Raw genomic sequence first — 27,358 nt, 5'->3', positions numbered from 1 at the left:
AGGCATGTGCACTGATGTGAACAGGCACTGAGACGAACGTGTTGAAGGGATCTTTACTCGGGCTGGGGGTGTAGCTCAGCGGTACAGCATTTGCCTAGCATGCATGAGACCCCAGTTCTATCACCAGCAATGCAAAAAAAAAAAAAAAAGGTAAAATAAAAGGATCCACTCTCTGAAACTCTACCCACTGGGTCAGAATTCCCCTGTTGGGTTCCCAGCCTGCACCTGGCCAATCAGAGAAGCAAGGCAGTAGTAAAAGGATCCACTTGCTCCTGCGTCCCACCTCCTGACTACATCACGTATGCAAATCAGGGAAAGCTGCTGTGGACATTGATTTCCCCACTGACTTCACCAAACCCATCAAACGCAGCCACAGTACCCCAGGTTTAAATTAAACAGCTTTATTGTAATAATGATGACACGCAAACAGTGATAGCTTGATCAACTTGAAATATTTTTATGTAGGTAAGAAACTTTAAGAATTTCTGCCCACAAAATCTTGGGGAATTTCAGGATCATGCAGCCCACTGTAGGCTTTCCCATGGCCTTGTGTGTACTACCTATCAAAGTCAAAATCACCAACAAGAAAAGGGACTTCAACTCAGTGGCACAACGATCAGACGCCCCTGCAAATATTAACTCAAGTAAGCCGAGTCGAACAGTGTCCCCAGATCAAGGCCTCGGCTGGAGTAGGCTAGTCACTCATTCTGTAAGCACCAAGCAGAAATGTCAGAGAGCAGCATAATTGGCAGAGCAAGAGAAAAACACAAATACTTTAGCGAGATAAAAGGGGGTGCTGGGGGGTTTATCTTTTGAGTCCCAGCGGTTTTAATATAGCCTTGTCAGGCAGCCCCTATTAAAAACAATGGAAAATGAAAGACACTGATTAGACGGAAAAGTGACAGGAGGGTGTGCTCAGCCACTTACATTTAATGCATATTTATATTTCCATCAAATGGACATATTTACTATAAACACTTGAAAAACCATAGCAAAGTCATTCATTTAAATGCCAGAAAAATAGTAAAAGATGCTAATTTGACCTTATTGGAACAGATTGGGTGTCAATGACACCACTTGCAATGGCTTGAAACAGAATTTACCAAGACAATTAATTAGAGTTTACTGGATTAGGTCAAGAGTGTCTCAAATGGAGAGAAAAAAACAAAGAACAAAAAAAAAAAAAAAAAAAAACAGGGAGGGGAGAAATATGAAGTTTGGATTCTTTCACGGTCAATGGCCTCTTTAAAAGCCCACACCATTTAACTTTTTATTTATGCCCCTCTTAACTTATCTAATATCATAGGCCTGGAGAAAGAAACTGATCCATTGATTCCTGAGATTTCTCTCTCCGCCAACAGATAAAAAAGAAATAAACTGCAACTATTTGAAAAATTTTTTTAAAGGACAGATCAATGGATGATATAACAGGAACAAGGCAGGTTTGCCTTTCACGCTTACACGTAATCTGTTTTGTTACAATAATGACACAGATCTAACAATGGTCAGTGCATCAGTTAAGCGATACCTTTGTAAACTGTGCAGTGAAGAGTGTCAAGAATGTTTTGCTGTCTTGGGGAATTTAGAAATCCAAAACAAACGGCAAATCCCCTCACAACTGGGATTAGGGTCTCACAAAAACAAGGAAACTCACAACATGTTGCAGATTATAACGTTCACACGTGACCTGCAGGTCTCACTTTCAGCTTCTGGGGCCACTGCCACTTATATGTGACCATTGTGTCACTCTGCCTTTGCTGTATAAATCTGCACTTTAGCTAAAAATGAGCTAATCTGCCTGTTTCCTGCACATGAGGGGCCTCACTCACTGCCACTCTTGATTCTCCATCATCAACAGCTCTGTGACACTGCTCCAAGCCATATATAACGCACACACACATAAATTCACAACACAAATCCCTCAACATGACACTCTGCTCAACTTCATTGGACTCAGAAAGCACTCGAACAAATTCTTGCCACATGATTAGAAAACCATTCAAGTCTGCAGGAAATATGGCGAGCTCAAAGATGTGACAGTCAATTAGGAATGAGAAAGGAGAGAGGGTCCCTGTCATTAAAATCTTTAGAGCCACAGCACTAAGAATAAAATGGCCCATCATTCACCTAAGATATTCTCATTAAAACAGATATTAATTCCACTGCATGTTAACCATACCACGACACTGTTCATGCCCAGGAGAAGTTTTAGGTGGGGAGGGGGACTAGCCTCAAATATTATCAAAATGCAGATGCAAATGTATAGAACCTGACAATCTGGGTTTTTTTCTCCCCATCAAGCAGGGAAGGAAACCTATTCAACATTTAAGTCTTCCTTTCCTGAAAAGAAGCCTAGATAAAAACCAAAGAACTTTCAGGCTAATACTTTTGACAAGTATTTTTTTTTTTTTTTTTTATGCAATATTAACCAACAGTTCAGCATTTCTGGTCACCATGGCTTTTACCATCCCTGAGTGAAGACACTTCCAGACAAACAGTGTCATTTTCTCTGTACAGAAAAGAGTTCTTTGATAGCTGAGTCGACTATAAAATACAGGAAGACACCATGCTCATATTTCTTAGTTGTCCACTAAATAAACTTTAAATTTCCCCCAAAGCATTTTTCATTAGTTTCTTTAAAGTTAACAACAGGATCAGCAGTACCATACATAACATTCTCCCAAAGTGAGAAACTTTATAACAAAAAAGACAAAGTGAACTTACTTGTGAGTTTGTTGTGGCTGAGGACCAGTTGTGTGATGTGGGACAAGGAGACTGTAAAAAGAAACAGAAAAAAAATTTAAAATCACATTCAGGAAATGTATCCAAATTATACTTGTGCCCCCAGCAGGTAAACTGCTAAATTATCTTTACAAGTTGAACTGGTACCACTCAAAATGGAAACTGGATTCATAAGACTATCGGCTAAATGTTAAACCAAATGAAGAAGAGTGACGCAATCAAAGGTGCAATTAGCACAGCAAGTCAGAGCTAATGAGATTAATGTCACAGGTTCAAACTTTATAAGGGCCACTTAGCTATGCTTGGCGACCTGGTCTTGGGGCCTAATATTGTCCATCTATCTCCAAAACATGTGCAACTCAGAAAAAGCCAAGGTACAGAGTAGCACAAGGCCTCACCTATGCTTCACCATATTGAAACAGAGGCAGCACGTGTTAATCTCGGTCCACCGTCCACCATCATCCAGAAACTCTCCATGCATGTCAGATGATCAGGGGGAAAAAGCCCTCACGATTTCCTCTACACATATTTTGGTTGACATTTCAGAGACTCAGTTTAAAACGCAGACTGCTTACCAGCTTCAAATATTATCATGATGTTTAATCTGTTCAACGAGATTACATTTGCAAAAGAATATTTTTTTTCTAACTGTAAAGAAAGAAAATATACACAGATCCACACAAATTTGAGAGGGGAGGGGGAGGGAACCCTTCCACTTTAGGTTCTAAAACTTCACTGTGGGCAGCTTCATATATGCACACCATTTATGTAAAAAAGAGACCTAGAACTTTTTCCAATATTCTCTCTATAAGAACATTCTTTTAATGCACTAGAGATTTTTCCTTAAAGAAATAATAAGGAAAAAAAATGTTTTCAAAAATAGTCTCAAGGTTGGATCTGTATCCCAGCATACTTAGGAAATAATGAGCATGAATCACTCCTGATTACAACTTTTGTATGCTTTTTTATTTGTTTTGTTTTAACGTTATCACAAAGTTATAGAAAAGTTCAAAATATAATCCAAAAATGTGTTTTCCTGGCCTAAAGCTCTGAGATCCAGCGGCTGGCCTGAGGCCCTACAACTTGTGGGCATACTTCCTACAGACCAAAACATTAGAACCCTCATAATCAAAGAAGTCAATCTGACATGTGACCATGAGCCCCCACCCCAGAAAACCCACAGCTGCTTCTTTTATGAAAAGAGCCACTTCCCGGTCTGGTCCGTGTTGCCTGCAGTCAGATCTCTCTGGCCTCCTTTTTTCTGTGGCCTTCTCTCTCCTTGACGTGGACAACCAACTGGGTAAACTGCAGGTCACATCATTTCACATTATGTCCTCCCTAGGAATTGGATGAGTGTCCCCCAAAAGGTCCATCCTGAAGATACGGTTGAGACACTGAGAGATGCTGTGGACCTTCAAGAGGTGGGCCCAGTGGGAGATCCTTCGGTCCCTGTGGGTGTGTCCTCAAAGGGGCCTGAGTGACCTTGGTCTCTTCCCCTACTGCCCTCTTTCTCTGCTTCCTGGCTGGAGAGGAGAACGCTCCCTTCAACACACACTCTGTCCACCTGCACCAGAGATCAAAACTGATGAGGCTGCCCAATCTAGAAAATCTAAAGGTCCTACTGTGGTTGCATTACATTTCTACTGATGGCACTGGTTCAGCAGGCAGTGGCCAGGGATGCTGATGAACGTCTTCCTACAAAGCACAAGATGGACCAACCCACGACAAAGAAATATTCAGACTAAAATGGCAACAGTGTTTATTTTAAAATATGATTTTCTTTGTCTTCATATGGTTTTGTGGTTTCCTATTTTAGTCAAGGGATTATGATCCCTTACTATTTATGTTGATGCTCAAACAGTGTCTCATATGGAGTCTATCTATGCTGGCTTCTAAGTCCTTTCAACATGTCCCTATCCTTCTTTAAGCACATCCTTGCTTTCTGATATTCAGGCTTATCTTGCACTTTTTCTGACACAGTCCACAAATCAGCAATTTCTCCAATAAGCTCTGGTTCTTTTCTGTGAGAAATGTGGTTTGTAAGCCAAACTCTGGGTACCAGTTATTACCTTTACCTTTAACCTATCTACTTAGGTTATTGTTAAATTATTACCTATTTCATCCCTATATATAACTGCATAAAATAAAGTTCTCTTACAACAAGACTGGGGCGCATTTCCTTGCTCATTTCCAAGTACACCAGTACTGATTCACAGTCACCAGTGACCCATCTTCAAGTTGGAAACACCTCTGATGCCCCTCAGGGATGTGCAGACCTGTGGCCCATACCTGGCTGCAGAGTCTAGGAGGCCCACATGACCACGCAAGCATACAAGGCACTGCTGACGTTATGGACCAGAAGCTCCTGGAACCAAGATTCCTCCCACATGTCCTGATGGTTTGTAACTTGGAAATGAAATGTGCTCTGTGCACCTAGGAAGTGACCCTGGGGAGCTGCATCAGGGAGCCTCTTGGGCACCGGTGCTTACCTGATCTTACCTTCTTCTACTGAGTGACCACTTCACTAAGTCCTAATGAGGATGAACCTGGGGAACGCTTCCAACTACTGGGCGTGTGCACAACTATGGTAACAACCCGCCCTTCCCGCCCTTCCTCCGGCTCGGATACCCTCCTCATCTAGCTCAGAGACTGACTCTCATGCCTGGCTCCCCCTCACCAGGCTTTTCCCTTGTCCTGCCTAGGTTCAAACTTCCCCATCAACAGGGCTGTTCTCACCATCACCTGTTCCCACGTTCCATCCTAGGTCACCCCAAAAAGGGTCTCTCTTTGTCTGTCCCAAACAATAGCTAACTACAAGAACAGGGAGGAAAGAGTTCAAGAGAAACAAGATTATTTCTGGGGTTTTTAAAAAGAATCATGATGGCAGCTTCCCATATGATGTTTAAGACTCCAGATGTCGTGGAAAATCTTACACATTTTTATTAGTAAGAGTTCAGATTTTCTTGTCCACTAGATAGAGCAATCCTTTTCTGAGATGAGAATCCGATATGGAAAAAAAAAGTCTCAAAAGACTCCCTGACACCACACAAGATTAAAAAGAGTCCAATGAATCAGTTAAGATTATGCCCAGCTTCATGTGGGAGCAACAACAAATAACAGGGATTACACGGGAGTTTCTTTCTCATGTGCACACAGTCCACACACTCCTGGTGACTGGCTGCTTGGCCATCCCTGCGTGAATTGAGTGTTTGTGGTCTCTCTCCACCAGTGAAAACAAGGAAAAGGCCCTCACCAGACAACAAATTTGTTGGCACCTTAACCTTGGGCATGCAGACTTCAGAACTGTGAACAACAATTCTCTGTTATTTAAAGCTCACAGTCTATGGTATTCTTGTTACAACAAGCTAAACTACTAAGATAGAGCTCAAGATGTCCTATACATCATCTAGGGCACACCTCCAGGTCCAAGATGTCAGCATGGAGTCAGTCATCCACCTTAATCTCCCCTCAGGAAGAAGGAAAGGAGTGAGCAGTTTCCATCCTTAAGGACACTTGAAACAAGTTGAACATGGCAATACCCACTTATAAGCCATTAATCAAAATTCAGTAATACAGTGATACCTAGCTAAAAGGGTGGCTGGGAAACAGTTTATATTCCAGGCAACGAAAGACCAGCCTCATAAGGGTTTTATTACCAAGAAAGATGGGACAAACCCAAACTAGCCAACAATTGGCAATTTCTTGCACTGTCATCTGACTGTCAAAGAAATAGATTCTGATGACACAAGAACGTTGATAACCTTCCTATCTCCTTCTGCCTTAATTTTTCCTGAGAAATCACAAGTAACTAATTAGAAAGAAAAATTCTGCTCTTCTCCATGAAGAGCAAAGTTCACAGTGACAGATTTAATTAGGGAAAGCTGGTTCTTTCAATCATTTCTCCTGTTCTGTCAACAAACACTTAGTAGGAAAGAAAGTGACAAAGTTGGAAGGCTTTTTTTCTTCTTCTTCTTCTTCTTCTTTAATGAAACACTTGCTGCTTGCCCCTGACCACACCACCGGAATGTATTTTTCTTTCTCACTATTGTTAGAGGACTACCAGGTACAGTAGGCAAGATGGAGAAAAATCAGAGCAGAAAAGAAAAAGTCAATAAAAGCGCTTTGAGAATAAGATTGAGGGCAACAATGGCCTGCAGGCTGGATCTGCAGGGAGGGCAGTTAAGTTGGGCACAATCAAGAGAAACCCACAAAGCCCAGAAGCAGCACACACCAAGTAGCAACAGACGTATTGACGCAGCCCGCCACTCCTTCCACTTGGGAATGGTTGGTTCATTGTGAGTCTCCTACAGAAACTGTGCCGTTCAAAAAGAAGGAAGAAAAGGTCTACCAAAATAGAACAGGTTATTTCAAAGTACAAAAACAACCCTAGTCATACATGCCAAAGAAATGGAAGCAGGCCATACCCAGTGACCTGCTCTCGGTGCCTTGCTGACCATAATCACACACTGGCAGATTTTCTGTTGTGTTAATGACATATTTTAAGGGTCCTGCTAACCACAATCTGTCAAGAATGAGCCCCAACAGAACGCTGAGAACAAAGTGCTATCGAAATTCCTAAAGCAATATTCAACTCTATTTTTCACGGGTATTTTCATAGTAGAATATATTCGAAATTCAACTAATTGACTAGAAAGTGGGCCAACATACACAGTTAAACGTATCACTGGCCAAATGTACCGAGGCTATCATTCTATCTCCACCTTCTTTAGTTGTGTTACGTGGGTGGACGTTGGACCAGACCAAAATGAACAGTGGGAAACAGAAATGTTGGGAAGGAGGTGTCCATGCAGGGACTGGGGTTAAGGTAGGGTTGCTGGCGTTATATAGATGACTTATGATTGTTTATTCTGTAGCCAAGAAGGAATGAGTGGAGAAGGGCTCAGAAAAGAACCGTTTGGTTCAATCAAAAGACAATCAAGTAAACATCCAGGTCCTTTATCGATTGGATCTTACTGATCACATTCAGAACAGCAATCAATCTCCAATCTCTACCTCAGAGATTCTCCTAGAATCTCTTAGCAGAAGGATCACTGACTACCCTTCCAGATTGGCCTGGGTAGTGTGGGATATACCTATCCCTCTCACAGTGGTCATCCAATTCTGGGAACACAGAACATGCACCAACAACTTAAAATGACAACATAAAAGGCTCACAGCCTCAAGAGAAGCAGAGCAAAAGGGACGGTGACCATTCAGGAGGAGATGCTCCTTCTTATAGATGCTACCTCAAGAGACTTTTGGGTACAGAGTGCACAATGCACTGGAGCTGGCACCTGGAGGACACATGGAAAATGGGAATTGCAGAATAAATCCCAGGCTTTTCTGAGCATAGATTGCAACCCAGAGAAGGTGCAGAACTTGGAGAGGGGTGGCCAGGATTTTGAAAAAGGAAATTCAGAAAAATCAAACAACTAACTAAAAAATCCTAGAAAAGGAATCAGTGTTTCCAAATAAACCCAGAAGCAGATATTATTATTCAAAATAGGTTCCGTGTTTTTCCTTCTTCTACTGCAAAAAGTAGACAGCATAAGAAAAAAAAACAGCTGGATGAAATCTCAGTTACTAAGATGACTGTAGACTTATTTTCAAAATAACCTCACATATCACAAAAATGTGGCACAGTGGAAACTGCCTCTACTGCTTTCAAGTGAGCAAATTAGAAAGCAAATTATCCCTGTGGTAGCAATTTAGGGATGGGGGAAAAGTTCTAGTTTAACAGAATAACATTTACATCCAAAGGAGGGGAAAAAATAACATAAGACTTGAAACACAGAAAAATGATGTCGAACTGGAACATTTCTGAAATCCTATCACAGGTTAGAAGTGGCCATCTTTCGGTTCCAAATTAAAGTTGGTCACAAAAACAGGACCATAATCACCAGTTCACTTCCCGGACTACGCATTCCGAATGGAAGCAACTGGAAAGAAAGGTATTGCTATCATCACAAGGTAAATGATTTACCATTTTTTGATGGTGCTTGTGGCATGAAATGTAAACATCAGTTGGAAGAACCATCATACCTCCTGGGATGCTCAAGGAGGGCCACTTGTTTGACAACTCTATGGGGACACCATTCACAGGTTGCCTGGTGAGTATTACCCTCTGGATTTGCACCTAGAGGCCCCTGTGTTAATTCAAATCCACCCAAAGTTGTAGACTACAAAGAAGAATTAATCTGAACTTACTATAAGGACAGTCCAAATAGCTTTTCCATTTTGACTTGCAGGTGGGCTAGAAACAGAGAGAGCCTTAAATGGCCCTGATTTATTGATGGCCCAAGAATGTGGGTGCTGGTCAGATGTCAGCACCGTGAAGCAATGCTAAGCAATTTAGATTTTGCATCTTCATGATGCGTGATTAAGATGCCTGCCTGTGTCGCCTGGCTGAAGTTATTTCACCCTTGGTAGTAGGATACACATTCAGATCATCTTAAATATGCAGGTTCTGACAGTATATTAAAATGAAGACAGACAATAAAATGTTTGATAACAAGATATAATGCTAATATCATATTCATCAACACACCCAGAAGCGGAAAAGCATTCCTTTTGAATTTTGTTCATAATTCAGAATTTTTTAAGAATTCAGTGTGGTATAAAGGTTTTTCTTTATTTCACAACTGTTCAGGGTTGGAAACTCTTTAGTGGTGTTTTCAAAAAAAATGGTCACTTGAGTGACTTCTACTATTTACAGATAAAGAGTCTACTCACCACAATTAACTCTCCCTTCATTCAACAAAAAAAGCAATTTACCACACGTGACAATAATGTAATACCTTTTTCTACACATAAGAGCAGAAAAATCACATGTATTGAGAACCCTCCATGAGCTGGTGACAAACTGGGGACTTTGAGTCCACTGGGATATGAAGCAATGTTATAAAAAATGTAGACCCCAGCTGGGTGAGGTAGTGCACACCTGTAATCCCAGCAACTAAGGAGGCTGAGGCAGGAGGACTGCAAGTTCAAAGTCAGCCTCAGCACCTTAGCAAGGTTCACGAAGCAACTCAGTAAGATCCTGTCTGTAAATAAAATACAAAATAGGGTTGGGGATGTGGCTCAGTGATTGAGTACCCCTGAATTCAATACCCAGTAACTTAAAAAAAAAAAAAATGTACAGCCCATATCATTCCTGCCCAAACACATCATTTCATGCTTTTCTTTTGGGAAAACATACAAAGAAAAACCATACTTTCTAAGATACACAGTCATTAATTCCTGTCTATGTTTAAGCAGGATAATATTAACAAAACTCAGTTAATAACAACTACTTTGCAAAACACTGAACTTAGTAGGTATGACAGTGATGGAATGTGAAAGAGAGATGGTTCCTGCCCTCAATAATCTTACTCTGTAATAATGGGTTAAAATAAAATACTAGGGTGCAATACAGAATGCAAAGGTTAATTTTTTTGTGCCAATTTGACTGGACTAAGGGATGTCCAGATGTCTAGCAAAAAAGTATGTCTGGGTATCTCTGTGAGGTGCTTTGGAAAGAGACTAGTAAAGTAAGAAAGATCTACCCTCACCAATGTAGGAGGCAACATCCAATGTGCTGAGGTCCAGAACAAAACAAAAAGGCAGAGGAAGGGTGAATTCTCTCCTTTGGAACTGAAATGCAGATCTTCTTCTGCTCCACGGACCTCAGAGTTTCTGGTTCTCAGGCCTTCAGACCTTAGGAATTACATCAGCAACCCACATTACTTCCACTTTCTTCAGTTCTCAGGCCTTTGGCATAGGACTGAATTATGCTACCAAGTCGCCTAGCTTTCAACTTGTAGATGGCAGATAAAGGAACTTCCTGACCATCGTAGTCACATGAGCCAATTCTTATAAAACATTGCCCCTATATATATGTATGCATCTCTATGTAGCCCACTGGCTTTAGCTCTCTGAAGAATCCTTACTAATATGCAGAATATGAATACTATAAAAAAAACTGAGCTAAAACTCTCAGTAAAAGGGAAATGCTTGAAAGTTTTTCAGGATTAAGAAAATCTTTAAGAACCAAAGTCAATTTAATTCCACATCTGCCTACCTACATACCAACAACAACTCCTTCTCCTTCTCCTCTGTTTTCCTTTTGTTCACTTGTTCATATCTACTAACTTTTCTAACATATTTTATGAACATATAATATATGCATTTTTGCAAATCATAATTGTAGAGTGCCAGAGCCAAAGGAATTCAATGTCTTAGTCCACTTTACATCATTACAACAAAATACTACAAACTCAGCAGTTTAAAACAAAAAGCATTTTACTTCTTAACAGTTCTGGAGGCTGGAAAGTCAAAAGTCATGGGGCCTGTACCTGGCAAAGGTTTCTGACTGCATTATCCCATGGCAGAAAGCAGAAAGGCAAGAGATGGTGAAAGCAAAAAGAACAAAAGGGGACTAAATTCACTTTTGTAACAACCTGCTCCTGAGAGATAATGGCATTAATCCCTTCACAAAGGCAGAGTCCTCAGAGCCTGACTACCTTTTATTAGGCTCCACCTCCCATGGCTGCTGAACTGAGGATAAAGTGTCTCAGGCATTAACTTTAGGGAACACATTCAAACCACAGCACCCTTAAAATCTAAGAAAATAAAATCCTCATTTTACAGATGATCCAGGGTGGTAAAGTTATTTTTTTCCAATGTTCCATAGTATACTAGGGTCAGAACTGAGACTACAATCATGGTTTCCCGATTCTAATTCTTAATAGTTTATTACTTCTGAACTGGGAAAACAATATTCACATCTGGTTGGACTATTCTTTATAAGACAGTATTAACTCCTAGCATAGTAAAAATGGTATAAACCTGAACAGAAAATTACTTTCTATTGTGAATAAAATATGACAGTTACATAAAGTGACTCAAAGCAAAGAATGTGCAGTTCACAGCAGTTTTGAGACCCACATTGTTAATGCAGCAAGATCCTGAGAAAAATCACTGGGTGTTTTTTTTTTTTTTTTCCTAGAACACAAACTCCTCATGTTTAAAATGAAAGGCTGGATTCAATTACTTGATTCTGTGCAACAAGTAAATGAGAAAAGGGACCAAGACTTCTATCTTACTTGGTACTTCAATAGACTGTTCTGAAATAATAACTGTGACAGCTAATGCTCACATGCAGCTGTGCAGTTCAAAGAACTTTATTAACTCGTCTTTTCCTCTTGATAACTCTATAGGGTAGTATCTGTATTACCTGCCTCTCTCCCAGATTTAGAGGAAGAAAAAAAAAAAGAGGCCCTGGCAGGTTCAGGAACTCGGTCATGGTTTCAGAGGTGAGAAGCAAAGGGAATCCTTGAAAGTCATTTTCAAACAAGAAACAGGGTAATTGTGACACTGCTTTACCAGGCAAACAAATATGCCCCTGGTGGCATCCACAATGTGCTAACTGGATGCTAAAGGCATGCCATTCCATGGTATCCAAAAGACAAAAAGGAGTTTAAGTTGTAGGTTTATTTTTGTGCCAAAGATAAGACTCGGGCACTATTGCTTAGTGCAATAGTCCACTTTGGACACCACGGTGTGTTCTCAGCTCCCATGCATCCCTGCAGATGACATGCAACCTTCTGAGGCTCTCTGCTTCCTCAATCCACTCCCCTGAGTGGCTGCTCTCTGCCTCCACCTCCTTCTTCCTCCCTGCATCCTACCTGAAGCTGCCCAGGAGTCCGTGACAAAGGCAAGTCCCCTTCAGATAAGGCAGGAGGAGGTGCAATCCTAGATCTACCACCTGCCCAAAAGCCACATGGTTCTCAGAGTCTAGAGAGCTGTATGTCCTTCCATAGTCACTAAATATCTGAGGACCACCGTGTGCCACCTGGTCTCACCAACACCCAGACATGATCTGGTCTTTTGGGCAGCTCATCCACTGTCTCTAACCTTGGCTTTTAGCTTTTCTCACTATATCATCCCTAATCCTGCCCTCCAACTGCTGCCTTCTCCAATCCTGTAACTAGTACTTGGATTAACACTCATGGTCAACTGCACCCAGAGTCTAACAAGGGTCTGCTCCTTCTGGCCAGCTGTGGGGCCTCCTCAGATCTCTTCTGCACATGGTCTTTTCCCACGATCCTATGACAATCTATCCCACCTGCCTTCAGCACACGTTACCCGGAGAAAAAAACAGGCCACTCACAGCACCCACAAACCCTCATCAGATCTTCATTCCACAGACACATTTGACTCTTTACCCCCAAATCTCCTGCCTCACCAGAGCCCCCACTATGTGATCCAGAAAACAGACTACATATCAGGGTACCAAACATAAAATTTCCTAATTATGGATCATTGTGATCATTCATACACATTAACCTTCATTTGAGGAGAACCATAGTCTCCCCATTTTACCAAGGAGAAAAATTGAACCACAAAGATGCTAAGTCTTCTAAAGACACATGATTAATAAACTGCAAGGCTGGGATAATTAATAAGGGCCAGCCCTCCAAAGCCCACGTTCTGAACTGCTACTCTCTGTAGATCTCTTTGGATAGACTGGAAGAAACAAGTAAGAATGATTAGAACAATATGAGTCTCTCCTTTGATAGAGATCCCAAGTCTCCAAGTCAAAAAAGTTGGCACTCGGGGAGAGGAGTGAGAGAACTGAACACTTCCCTTGTCCACCCTCACCAGTTTTCCTTTCTTGACTGGTAGAAAAGTTTTAGCTGGATGTGGGGCTGCCCAGTGCAGAGGACACTGCCCAGGCTCCCCTCCACAGGAGAGGATAAACTTTCCCTGAAAGCCTCTGCAAGGAGTGTGATCTTGCTGGCACCGTGATTTTATACTTCTGGCTTCCAAAACGGTGAGTTAATATATCTCTGATGTCTTAAGTCACTAAGATTGTAGTAGTTTGTTACAGCAGCCTCAGGAAACTAATACCATTGGACTTGCAGTTTTAAAAAAATCTCAGCATCTATGAAAAAAAGCAGCAGTTTACACAGTAAAAATGGATTATCATTAGACTTATAAACAGCAACATTTTTTTTTTGCCAGAAGAAAACAAAATATAACATATCTGCAACACTCCAGGAAAGAAACTGTGAATCTTTATATCCATTCAAACTGACTTTCAAGCAAAAAGGGCACAAATTGTATCTATCATCAATGTGTAAGAACTCTGGGGATATTATTCTCTTGACCCTTTTGGAGGAACATTCCAGACTATAAGCTTCAGACCATAAAAAATAACTAGAGAAATAGGGACTACAGAATTGGTGCAGAACATAAACTAAATCATTATCTGCATGGTGAATCCTTAGCAAGAGAATCTGCAGCAGGTGACCTGGGCCACTTCCAAACTGAGACGCTCCACTGTCCAGTCACTTGATGAGCTACAATCTCCAAGTGCCACTCACCCAGCTCTGAGCAAGCAGATGAGGACAATGTCCCCCATAGCACAAAGAAAAGAATGGAAAACAGTCAAGGTCCCTGAGTGCCACAGGGCAACAAGGTCCACTGACCTGGGACACCTACTCTGAAGTCTGATGTGAGAGGAAAACCCTGTTTTTATTCAAGTCCCCTTTCCATGGGTCTTTTGTGTGTGTGGCTTAGTCCTTTATGTAATCTCTATTTCACTGCTAATAGTGAAATCCTCAGAAAACTCAGCAAAGACCACGCCTGTGTTGTAGAACAGGCGGTGGGCTTTGAGAGAGCTCAGGATCCCAAAACTCAGGCCAGAAGACACAGGTGCCTGTAGCAGAAAGAACTTCAAGACCAAATCCTTCGTCCGCTAGGTTAAAAACAACATGGCATTCTGGGAAGCTGGCAGCGGCATGAAGACATATCTGAGAATCTTGAGTCTCCACATAAAAATCTTCATTGGATAGCAATCAAAACTTTACAGTACCTCAAAACTAAGGGATAAAGCATCCCTACAAACTCCAAATATAAGTAGGTGGGTACAAAACACCAATAGCCACAAGACCACATGATAACAACATCCATGGTGAAAAGAGAGAAACAGGGGCATCCAACAATCCTGAGACAGAGAACCCCAAAAGAGCCAAAGTCAAGAGAAAGACAGATTTGAGAAGAGCAGCTAGAATTAGCAAGGGCTTATGCACTGCAGATCAGGGGACTGTCATAAATGTCTAACCCCTGTAACCTGGAAACTGACTGCTGAGGACTCCCTCCCAGCACCAGCCCTAGAATCTAAACCAAAGAAAGAAGAAATAATAGAGCCCAACACAGGCCCGTAAAGGTGGGGAGGAGAATGAGCCAGGTCATCTGAAAGCCCAGCTGCTATATTTCTTAAAACTACATGAAAACTTCCAGATGCGGAGGCACATGCCTGTAAGCCCAGGCACTTAGAAGGCTGAAGCAGGAGGATCACAAGTTCAAAGACAGCCTCGACAACTTAGTGAGGCCCTAAGCAACTTAACAAGACCTTGTCTCAAAATAAAAACGAAAACGGGCTGGGGATGTGGTTCAGTGGTTAAGCAACCTTGGGTTCAATCCCTGGTACCAAAACTACCTGAAAACCACAGAGGAGAAAGTGAGAAAGGATATGCAGAACCAAGGTCCCTTCTGAAAGTTTAGGAAAACTAATTTCATTATTTAAAAGACCATAAAAATATCAACGCCAACTCCATGAATTTATTATCTAAGAAAATAAGCTACAGAATAACATCCTCATTGATAATGAAATCCCATTATCGAAAAACTATGCCCTGAAAACATACCAAAATTGTGACCAATATTTCAAAACAAGGCAAAAAGGAAAAAAGACATTTAAAAAGTCATTTGTGGGCTGGAGGAAGAGCCCGCAGGGAGAGCGCTCACCTAGCACAGGCAAGACCAAGGGTGAGGGGATGATGTGAAAAGCACTTACCATGGTGGGGCTCTTGGGATGTATCTGTGGGCACCTCCAATGCAGATATATGGGCTGAATGGAGACCCCCCAAATTTCTATGTTGAAGCCCCAAACCCTGTACCTCAGTCCACAACTGTATCTAAAGATAGGGCCTCTGAAGAGTTGATTAGGTTGAAAGGAGGCCCTCGGGATGCACCCTAATCCACACTGCCAGCCTTGTGAGAAGAAGCTAGACACACAGAGAAATCACAGTCGCCAAGGACACACCTGCCCAGGGAAAAGGCCAGGTGAGGAGGAAGGGGAAGACCAGCCAGGGAGAAGGTATTGGTAGAAACCATCACTGCTGGCACCATCTTGGCCCTCCGGTGAGAAAATATACTTATGCTGTTTAAACCACTCAGTTGGTAGTATTTTATTATGGAAGCCCTGGGGACTTAATGAAGTAGGGAATGTTTAACTATCATCTTCCTTTCTGGATATAGAAACACTTCAAATACTTCAAATCCAAAATATTGTTTTACATGATTAAGCATCATGCACTGAGGAAATCTGTCTAAGGGGACACTGTAAGTTCCATTCCACATGTTCTTTTTTTTTTTTTTTTTGCTACTGGGGATTGAATCCAGGGGCACTTAACCAGTGAGCCACATCCCTATCCCTTTTTATTTTTAATTTTGAGGCAGAGCCTCAGTAAGTCGCTGAGGTTGGACTTGAACTTGCAATCCTCCTGCCTCAGCCTCCAGAGCCCCTGGGATTACAGGCATTCCACCACGCCAGGCCTGCCATCTCTTTCCTTTGGAAAAGACACTGGCTGATGAGCAGCCCTCCACTCATTAGCCTTGTGCCAGGCAGCTATGAAACACGCCAACAGTAAAGATGCTCTGGACCAGATTGACCATAACACAGCGAGGTTTCTCTCCCAGGGAGGTACATGGATGATAGACCTTAAGAGATTCTATATTTGTACTGAAGAAAGAGGCAGAAGAAGCAACTGCAGAGGTGGCAGGCAGGATGGTGCATCTGGTCTAAGGAACTTGACAGCTAAGCACGGAGGTGCAACACTGACCCCTGCTAGTCATATACTAGATCTACAAGGACTGTTCCTCAGACTTAGCTTTGCTCTTCTGCTTTGAAAAACACAAAATGAACCAACCAACCTGTGTAAACTTGCTAGGCAAAGAAGTTAAGGTCTTTAGAAGACAAGAACTCATCTCTAGAATTTGCTTTGTAACAGTGTATCTTTGTTATCTTCTGGCTTTTTTCCAACCAGGTCCATGTATATTTTTGAAAAGAGGATTCAGGGTACACCTTTCAGTCACCACCCATGCCAAATCCAGCACTGAGTCTCGCAATTAAGAGTTGGTTACAGTGGCAAAACAGTAGTGTCATGGCTTCTTAAAGACGAAAATCTTACAACTTTTATCATCTAATGAACACAGTTTTCTTAACACAGCAAATATTACTGTTGAATAATTTAAAATTCAATATAGAGGAAAACGCCCAGAGGGACTCAGCTTGGACGTGCCCATCATGAAAAGAAAATACATTCAATAAGTCTCTCTTGCAGGACTTATGGTGTTTAATTAACAGTTGAAAAAATTGCTGATTATTTTTAATGCAAGTCCATCCTTCTCAACAGAGCTAAAGTTGCAACATATCCCAACTTGAGTCCTGTGATGTGCCAGCTGACCCCTCACCCATTCCTGGACAGTCAGGGCTCTGAACCTGCCAGAGCGAGGCGGTACTTGTTTCTCCTGCTCCTGGCAACACATCCAACTTCCAGGGATTGTGACTCAGATGATGAATAAGGCAATGGGTGCCCTGGGGTTGAGACACTGAGACAAGTTGCCAAAGACCATCCATCACCAAGATTTCCAAGACATAAAGAGAAATTGTTTTGTATTTTTTTTTTACACAATCACAGATAAAACAGTTTTTAAATAATGATGGCAAATATTGGACTAATATGGTCTACTGGGTAGGTATTCTTAGTATAGAGTGCCCTCTCAATAAAGATAGGTACTCTTTATTCTCATTTTATAGATTAAAAGAAAAAAACTGGAGCCATGGAGAGGTTGGGTGACTTGCTCAAGGTCACACAGCTAGAAACAAACAAACAAAAAGAACTGCTTACCAAAAAATATGTCATAGCTAAGATACGAAAAAAAAAAAAAAGTAGAAAATGTAATTATTAGTTAAGTTGCAGTTTTTCTTGGTCTATATTTCCCATCTTAATGAAACATTGTAATTTTTTTACCCTGTACTGAAGTCAAAAACATTTGACAGATTTGACAGTTCTATCATGTTCTTCATAGTTACAAACTAGTTTTCCTCTGGAAAGTTCAGGAGAAAAAAAAACCTAATAAGAGGAAACAGGGTTTATGTTCCTTCTCCCTTGCAATGTTTTTTTTAACATAGCTGACTTTAAATCTCTTAACCAAAAGCATTAACAGTCTTCCTTTAAAAAACTTCCTAAGCAACTTGCCAGGTACAGAAGAAACATAAGGGATACTTATGCCAGGTGTGGTGGCACACGCCTGTAATCCCAGCAGCTTGGAAGGCAGGGGCAGGAGGATCACAAGTTCAAAGCCAGCCTCCGCAACTTAGGGAGGCCGTAAGCAACTTGGCGAGACACTATCTCAAAATAAAATATAAACCATAAAAAGGGCTGAGGATGTGGCTCAGTCGTTAAGTGTGCCTGAGTTCAATCCCTGGTACCTGAAAGAGAGAGAGAAAGATTGAGAGAGAGAGAGAGAAACAAGTTGGGTTTTGGGTTGTTTGAGTTAAAATTTAGAAAACTAGGAGAGCTTTCCAAAAGGGGTAATGCAGGAAGGGAGACATGTGTATAGACAAGTTATTAATTCTTTCAACAAGCATTGATTGACAAGGACTAAGGAGGTTAGCAGAAAAAAGGGAAAAGAGGTATCCAGGTATGGCATGTGTCAAAACAAAGGCTGGCGTGCACACACAACTTACAGGGGGATAAATGATTTTAATAAAGATTATGGCTAAAATCACATGCTCTTCCCAACTCTTTCATCTTTCGCTTGCCAAGAAAAGTCTGCACTGACAACATGCTCCCTAACACTGAGGGCCACTTCCAGGTTGAAAGAGGTTTTGAAACAGCACCACTCCTGATTATATGTGTCAATTATTTTGCATGCTTCTTTACAAAGACCACTCCCTCAACTGCAGTAATTTTTTCTTTTTAAAGATTTATCTGAAAGACAGTTTAATCTAACCTGACCAAAAAAAAAAAAAAAAAAAAGAAAAGAAACTGATAAAAGCCTGGCCATTGAGAGGGCAATAACGCTGAAGATATTAAAAAGTCATAAAATATTTAAATAAAAGAATTGGAAAAAAAAAAAAAGTTCCCCTGTCTACTGCTGGGACTCTGTTTCTATGGAAGCTGATTATAGGAGCCCTGGAAAGCAACTTTATCAGCCAGGTGAAGCGGGTAGGCACAGTGAAATCTCTTTAATAAAAAGAACAAAATGGATAACATTGTTTGGAAACTGTAACCCATTATGTCTCATAGTCCTATATACAGGACACCTATAAAAATTGCTCAATTTGGGTTTTTTTAATATTTATTTTTTAGTTGTAGATGGATACAATCTTTATTTATTTATTTTTATGTGGTGCTGAAGATCGAACCCAGGGCCTCACACATGCGAGGTGAGCGCTCTACCGCTGAGCCACAACCCCAGTCCTTCAATTTGTTTTCATAAGCATCCAATAATAGGACCATAGGACATAGTGGTTAAGGACAGTGTGTACGTGTAGATGACATGCCGATTTAAAAAAAAAAAATGAAGGAAAATAGAATTAGAAAAATTGCAAAAACAAAATAGCTATATAAAGCAATTAGAACTCAAGGCAAAAGTGCCCAACAATCCATGTTCTAATAAGCAACATCAAAAACACCAACATATGATGCAATTCTTTACCCAGTCTAATTAAACAAGTTTAATTCCTGGTTCAGGCAATTGACTATGCTAGGCTTGGTTACATCTGGGGTTTATGGCCTTTATGTGGGTACTCATATTAATAGGTAACATTTAATGTGCATTGCAGCATTTAACACTAAATTAGTCCTACAAAATGACTACTTAATCCCCACCTGACAATGAGGAACCTGAGGCTCAAAAGGATTGAGCAGCTTCTCTAAGGTTACACAGTAGTATGTACAGAATTTGAACCCAGTCTACCCAACCCCACGACCTCTCAGGGTAGGACTTGAGCACCCCTAGAACTGGGCTGGGAAGGCAGAAAACAGTAGAATGGTCTGATGCCTGTCTCCAGCCCAAGCTGTTTTCCCCATCAAAAAAACTTTGGGTACTTAAACTCCTCAAAACATCTGTCTGCAAGGAAGTACAGTACTGTATTTATAAGACTCAACTCTCAAAAGGAGAAAGCCAGGCATTTCATATGCTTCAAAGAAATATAAAACCTTCATTCTTATCTTCAAAACCGAATATTTTTTTTTTATCTTTTGAGAAATTAAACAAAGTCAAGGCAGTAAAAGAAAACCTGGAAATGCAAGAAACAGACATTATCTGTACATCCAAGTTAATTGTTCCCTGTGTTTAATCAGGTACTAATATGTAAAACTTTACAGCTACAGTTAAAATTGTACAAATAAAGGAATATGGGAATTCTTACATGACACTTTTAACCATGTTGAATATTTTAATACAAGTGTTACGGTCTGGATGTGAGGTACCCTCCAAAAGCTCCTGTGAATGCCAGAATATTCAGAGGTAAAATGATTGGATGATGATTCCATCCTCGACTACATGGACTGAAGGGGTGACAACTGTAGACAATTAAGGAATAACTGGAGGAAGTGGGTCACTGGGGGTGTGCCCTGAAAGGGTGCATCTTCCTTAGGGACCCTTCTCCCTTTCTCTGCTTCCTAGCTGCTATGGAGGGAGCAACATCCCTTCACCATGTCCTTCTGCCATAACTTGCTGCCTCACCTTGAGCCTAGAGCTATGGACTTGGCCACCCACAGACTAAACCTCTGGACCCATGAGGCAAATAATCTTTCCCTTCTCCAAGTTGTTCTTGTCAGGTCTTTTGGTCCCAGGGACACAAAACTGACTAACATGGTAGGTATATACTAAGGATTGTCTGCACAGCTGATAAATGAGCCCCAGAAGAAATGGGCTTCTGCAGAGCATTCTGGAACTCTCCAGGCTCTGAGGAGTCCAGAAGTCAGGGAGTGAACAGCAGGTAGCCTCTTCCTTGAGCCATTGCTACAGAAACCAGAGGAGGTGGGATCTCCAAATTCACTCCTACTAAAGTTCCCAGGAAATGCCAGGGCTCTTCCTAAGTGACTTTTTGGGGAAAGCTGAAGAACCACCTTGTTTTTCACCACCCAGTGTTATACCGGAAACATCTTTTTTAGGAAGCAAGTGTCTATCTTTTCTTCTGCATAAAAGCCAAGGCTTCAAAGAGATAATGGAGCTGAACTGAAATAGCTCAGCCTCACTCCCCACTTGTAAATATTACATGAAGTCTCCTCTTCAAAAGCTGGGGAGCACAAAGCTGCTCTGCTGAAAGCTAACTCTCTCTTCAACCCTGTGAGAAAAAGGGGCACTGCAGGGCAGAAAGCTGGGGGCCAGGATATAGCTGTGCTGAGCCACTTGTTTTCCATTCACCATCCTCTTTCTTTACAGCAACAGTGTCTTCAGTGATGATCATCACCACAGCAGAGTGGGCAGGGGCAGCATGGGGCATTATCCAGATCCTCAGCTGTCAATTCAGTACCAGAGACACCTGCTCTGCAGCTGATACCAAGAATCCATCCCTACCACAGAAAACCAACACATGGCAAGAAGGATGGGAGGCTAACTAGGCAAGACCAAAATTAATGGCGTATTTTTATAACAATCATCAAATTCAAGTCACCTACTTTCTACCCCCTTTCCTTTTGCCAAGATGTATCAATAGCATCAACCCTAATCTATGTCCCAGGTACAAATCATTCATTTCAGTAAACCTGACTCTACTTTCTCCATGCCTAGCAAGCTATCCAACATCTTTGAGGGTCTGCTTCTGTTTCTTATAACATCCTGGAATGGATCTCCTAAATTCACTGGCCTAATCCATCATTCTTTTACTTATAAAGTACTTTCAAACACCTACTGTGTTCCAGGCACCATTGTAAAGAACACAAACATAAACATTGCAAACCTTTAGTCCTTCCAATCTCCCAGTAGGGAAGAAAGACTTTTAGAGTTCAAAAGAAGAAAAGAAATTATAATCTCATGTAATAATTTATGAAGCAAGACATGTCCAAATTGACAGAGGACATAGTGACTAGAGGAACTATGCAGACAGAGAAGGCTTTGCATAGGCTGTGATAACTGAGCTGACTCTTGATAGGATAAAAAGATTTCAGGTAAGGAAGAGTGTAAGGAGGGAAAACAACACATTCAAAGGAACAAAGATCTGATGGGGTATATTCTGCTTCAGGAGGAGCACTGTGCTCAGTTCAGTATGGCTGGGATGCCAGATGCATGGATAGGATAAGACTGTGGTCCAATTCAGAAAGGCCAAGACCTTTCAAGCATGTCACACCAAGAAATTTGAAGCACTACTGTCACTAATGGAGAACAAACAGCATTTAAAGGAGAAGGTTGAAACTGTAGGCACATTCAGCCTGAAGAAGTGTTTTCTTTCACTTATAAAGTCTTGCTCAAATATTTGACTTAGTTGCTAATACTTAAAAACTGAGAGATTTCATATTTAAATTTTCATATTTTAAAAATGGATTCTTGTCTTCTTAAAAAAAAATCTGCCAACACTGAACTAACAACCTCACACAGTGAAAACTGTTGAGATCTGAGTAGCAGGTGCAGCAGCTGCCCCATTCAGATGGATACAAATTATGGAGTTCAGGACTACCCTCACTGTTAGGTATTTGCATTTACAATTCCTGATTTTAAGGAAAATAACACTGAATGCAAAACAGTAAGGCAATATAAGTTAGGAAGACATCACTAGAGCGAATGAGGAATAAAAAAAAGCATGAACCAAATTAGGAGAATAAAGACCCAGAAATAGGTAATGACTCAAGAAATGTTTAAAATATTCCAGGCACTATGTTCATATATGATTACACGACCAGTGTAACTCCACAACATGTACAACCACAAGAATGGGAAGTTATACTCCATGTATGTATAATATGTCAAAATACACCCACTGTCAGATATAACCGAAAAAGAACAAATAACAAAATGGATAAAGTAAATATATATATATATATATATATATATATATATATATATATATATATACACACACATACATATATTCCAGGCACAAGAAGTCTTATTAATCATATAACTTATGTGTGCCATTTGTTCACAAAGACTATATCAGGAGAATGGAAGAGTGATTTAAAAATGATTTCCAATTCAAAAGCTCAAGTGGCTGTTACATAAACTGTGTGGCAAATCCACCCATATGCCATATATTCACACAAACCACGGATGAGACACTGCAGGAACTGTCTTATGTGATTCTGATCCTATATTCTCATGTTCGTTTTCTAGATGGAGCAGAACAACTGATTGCAAACTTTCTAAGTTCCCTTGGACAAGTGCTGTTTACAGAGAGTGGGGATCTAAACCTTCATAATCTCTCCTGCCAAGAGCAGCAGTTACCTGGCAAACTTAGAACCCCTTCCAATTCATCCAGAGAAAGGGCCTGCCCAAGAACTTACACAAGCCGTTGATATCCAACATGTTAGAGATGCCCCGGTCACTCATGTCCACTTCCGGCTGGTTCTTCTCCCGGCTCTCCTCCACCAACTTTTTCAGAGACTTGGACATGTTCTGTACCCAACGAAAACAAAGCACGTGGGCGATGGCAGGAAGGCAAAGAGGTGGAAGGAAAGAACCCTGCAGCTGCCACCCTCCAGTTTGAGCTGGGCTTGAGACTGAGCATCAGAGGTCCGGGTGCGGGGAGGAGGATGGGACAGGGCGGGGCAGGGGACTGGGAAGGGTTCAGCACCTTTCCGGCCAGGCAGAGAAGCAAACCCTGGTGCAGTGCCACACACACTCACCGCAGAGGGCAGCCTCTAACAGAGGGGACGTAGAATGGCCGCAGGACGCACTTGGGTGGCAAGGGATGCACTCTAGATCAGTGCAAAACCGGCACCCGAACAGGAACACGCCCTGTCCCGGAGCTCGGCGCAGGCGCGCAAGGGACCACTCTCAGCTCCACGCCCCTCCAGCGCCGGGCACTTCCCAAATTAGGAGAACACTTTACTAGACGTGGCTCCAGGGTGAGGACCCGCCCATAAAAGAATGTGGACCCCGAGGCCGGCCAATCACATCCATTATCTAGTTCGGAGACTCCTCCCCACGCCGAGACTAGCCAGTCCTTCCCAGGTTTGGAATTCCGATTGGATCCGAGTCTACGCATGCGCGCTGGCATCAGCGCATGCTCAGTTGGTTGGTCGAAGGGCGGAGTACTGTGGGCGGAAGTGGGGAAGTTTGGGGCATCAGCGTTGTAGAGTTTCTGACTGTGACTCTGGGGATTTCAAAAGTGATTATTCTCAGTGTCCTGCTTCTCTAATTGCAGCTCCACTTGGAATTCTCTCTACTCCCTTCTCCGTAATAGTGCCTTTAACAGCCCTCGCCGAAGCATGCATCCTTTGCACTGAGACAAGAACTAGTCGTATTGCGTGAATCCCCAGCTCGCGGTCCTGTTTTTTGTTATCCTGTAGATAGCCTGCTGTTTACTTTTTGCCCCTGACCTTTTGGTCGAGAAAAACGGGAATCGCTCTCCGGTTTAAGAACTACAAGTAAAATTGAACCATTTGTGAAACGTGAATTATGGCTCCCAGGAGTCTGCCACTTCAAAAGGCAAATCTTTGGGGGCTGTCAAAACAAAATACCACAGACTGCATCGCTTAAGAACAGAAATTAATTTTCTCACAGTTCTAGGAGCTAGAAATCCAAGACAAGATGCCAGCCGATTTGATTTCTCCTGAGGTCTCTCTCCTTGGCCTGCAGATAGCTGCTTCTCTATGTATCCCCAGTTGGCCTTTTCCCTGTGCAGTGCATCCCAGTGTGACTTCCTCTTCTTACCAGGACACAAGTCCTATTGGATTAGGACCCTGCCTTCATTTCTCTACTAGTAACCTGGCTTGACTTTCATAAATACTCTCTCTTAAATAGGATAATAGCTTTTAAACCTCCCTTCTGTTTACTAATTTGTGTTTATTCAAGGGTTCCTGCTTAATGTTCATTTAGTTCTTTCTCCTTCATGCTGCTGAGAGATTTGCTCTTCTAGTTGATCTTGGCTCTTTCATGTTCACCTGTGGAGAGCTGAGCTGATTTGGGGAATAATTGGAGTGGTTTCTTTCCTCTCTCGTTTATGCGTATTTGTTTCCCTGTTAGGTCAGCATTAGTTTTCCCTGGGCTGTTTGTTAAATTTCTTTGGAAGTGGGAACCCAAGTTTTCTGCTTACAGGTCATCACTGGGCTGCCCTCACCTGTGGAGAGAGATGGTGCTTGTGAGTGCCAACTGATACAGTTCCTTTACTTCTCACACTGCACCTGCCAGCCCCTCATACAGATAACATCTGGAACAGCAATTCCCAACTTTGCTGCATTTCTCTCTGAAAGTTATTTTGGGCTACAATTTCTGTTTTATTTGCCAGCATGCTTCCATTCATTTTCAGAATTTTCTAGAAATTTGTTTTCACTTCCGTTTGAGATGGGAAGCATCAAACTGTTTTTGCTATTCTCATACACTCAATATTGAGAACATCTGACACCAGATGTGTGTTGGGTATTTCCACAAACCAAGCAATTCTCCAGCAAACACCAGCTGTGTGTCCTACAATTCACCACAATTTTGACACTACCTCTAGCAAAGTCAGACTCCATGGGTGAAGGACTGTCTAAGACTGCCCTCATTTCAGATGCCAACTACAAGTAATAAATGGGTTGTCACCTAGCAAATGATATAAATAGAGTTCACATGATCCCTTCCTCAATTTCATTTAATTTGATAGGACAACTCAAAGAATTCAGGGAAATACTGTGTTTACTGGTTTACTATATTTATAAAGGATCTGATCAAGGATGCAGATGAACAGCCAGATGAAGAGATACATAGGGCAAAGTCTGTAAGGGTCCTGAATGGAGCCTTGAGTTGAGTGCACCACCTTCCAAGTATGTTCACCAACAAGGAAGCTCTATGAATGCAGTATTTCAGGGAGTTTTATGGATGCTTCATTACATAGGCATGATTAATTATAACTCAACGTCCACCTTATCTCCTATTCTTGGAGAATAGAGGGTGGGACTGAATGTTCCAAGCTTCCATCCATGACTTGGTCTTTCTGGTGTCCAGTCTCCTTCATCCAGGAACCCATCAAGAGTCACCTCACTAGAATAAGAGATGCTTCTATCACCCAGAAAACTCTGCAGGCTTAGGCACTCTGTGTCAGGAACTGGAATCAAGGACCAAATATTAGAATGTGTACCTATCATCCCATCACTCAGAGTTCTAAGAAACTAGAAACTTTCTCTGCTAGAAAGCCAAGGCAGAATCCAAATATGTACATTGTATTGTGCTATGATATCACAATTCTTGTCACCCTCTTCTAATTCTTTTCACTTTTACAGATATGAGGCTTAATGAACTGTGTCCCTAGGTTCCAAGTTTGTACGATATGGAAACAGGGCCTAGGTGGCAACCTGTGCAGATGCACAGAACTCCACATTCAGATGGCCTTCCACTTGACTTAATGCTGTGCTGTTGCCATCTTGAAATGTTCAAAAAAGGGGTCTTGGAAAATATGTATCTGGTCATGTACAAAAATGTGTGTGCTTTTCAGAGTTTAAGTGTCCTCCACAGCATCACTGTCTTAGTCTCTATGTTTACATGCAATTTATTCTCCAGTATTTCCCACTAGGAGGAATGTACCTCCTCCAGCGGCTGGATCTACAGAGTAAACCAATCAGAAATAGAGTATGGATGATTCTTGATTCAAAACAAGGGGGACACTAGACATACTGTAACTGTCATATGATTATAAATTCAAATATAAATCATTAATTTTTAAAGTGCGTTTTTAAGTCTTTATCCCTGTAGTTGAGATCTTGAAAGTTCTCCAGATGTGTTCAAGTATTGGTAGCCACAGTGGAGCTAGTGGGAGAGGGTGGAATGTTTAAGAAGTTGGGCCTGGTGGGGGCTGTAAGTCATTGAAGATGTGCTCTTGAAGGGGACAGTGGGACCTTGGTCCCTTCATCTTCTTCTCTTTGGCTTCTAGCCATGAGATTGAGTGGTTTTGCTCTGCTGTAAGCTCTCATCATGGGGTGCTATCTCACCACAGCCCAAAAGCAATGGAGCCAACTGGTCCTGCATTAGAACCACAAAAATATGAGCCAGAATAACTCTTTCCTCTTTATAAGTTGATTATCTTGCTATTTCATTATAGTGATGGAGAGCTAACATAGCTGTATTTATAACAAGCCACTAAGTGGATATAAATATAAAGTCACAAATTAAAGCTTAAAAAGCAAAATTTTCATCAAATATCTAACAATTAGCATATTGATTTCCCTAATAACTTTCTACAACTAAATTGATAAGGAGATGTGGTTAATAAAAAATTTTCAGAACTTACATTATTTTAACACTGTATAGTCTCTAATTTTTTAGAGCAATGATATTTAAAATAGGGTAGCAATTACATTGTTTTTTCACTATCCTATCAATTTTTCCAATTAAGCTATCAAAATAGTTTGACCATCATATT

The 27,358-nt window shown here is 41.4% G+C and overlaps 1 protein-coding gene across 1 annotated transcript in view; it reads right to left on the bottom strand.

The window, feature by feature from the left end:
- The window catches only part of Rsu1 (Ras suppressor protein 1), a 180,857-nt gene extending 157,037 nt beyond the window's left edge, over positions 1-23,820 (bottom strand). Inside the window, exons 1-3 of the mRNA XM_076872865.1 lie at positions 23,646-23,820; positions 23,304-23,415; positions 2,725-2,775 (exon numbers count right to left, since the gene is read on the bottom strand). Coding sequence (XP_076728980.1) covers positions 2,725-2,775; positions 23,304-23,412 — 160 coding nt within the window. The 5' untranslated portion in view covers positions 23,413-23,415; positions 23,646-23,820. The remainder of the gene's footprint in view (positions 1-2,724; positions 2,776-23,303; positions 23,416-23,645) is intronic.
- Positions 23,821-27,358: the final 3,538 nt, after the last annotated feature.

This window comes from Callospermophilus lateralis, chromosome 13 (genome assembly GCF_048772815.1).
Source record: "Callospermophilus lateralis isolate mCalLat2 chromosome 13, mCalLat2.hap1, whole genome shotgun sequence".
Lineage (NCBI taxonomy): Eukaryota > Metazoa > Chordata > Mammalia > Rodentia > Sciuridae > Callospermophilus > Callospermophilus lateralis.
The sequence above is the reverse complement of the archived record's forward strand: the minus strand, read 5'-3'. Positions and strand labels throughout refer to the sequence as shown.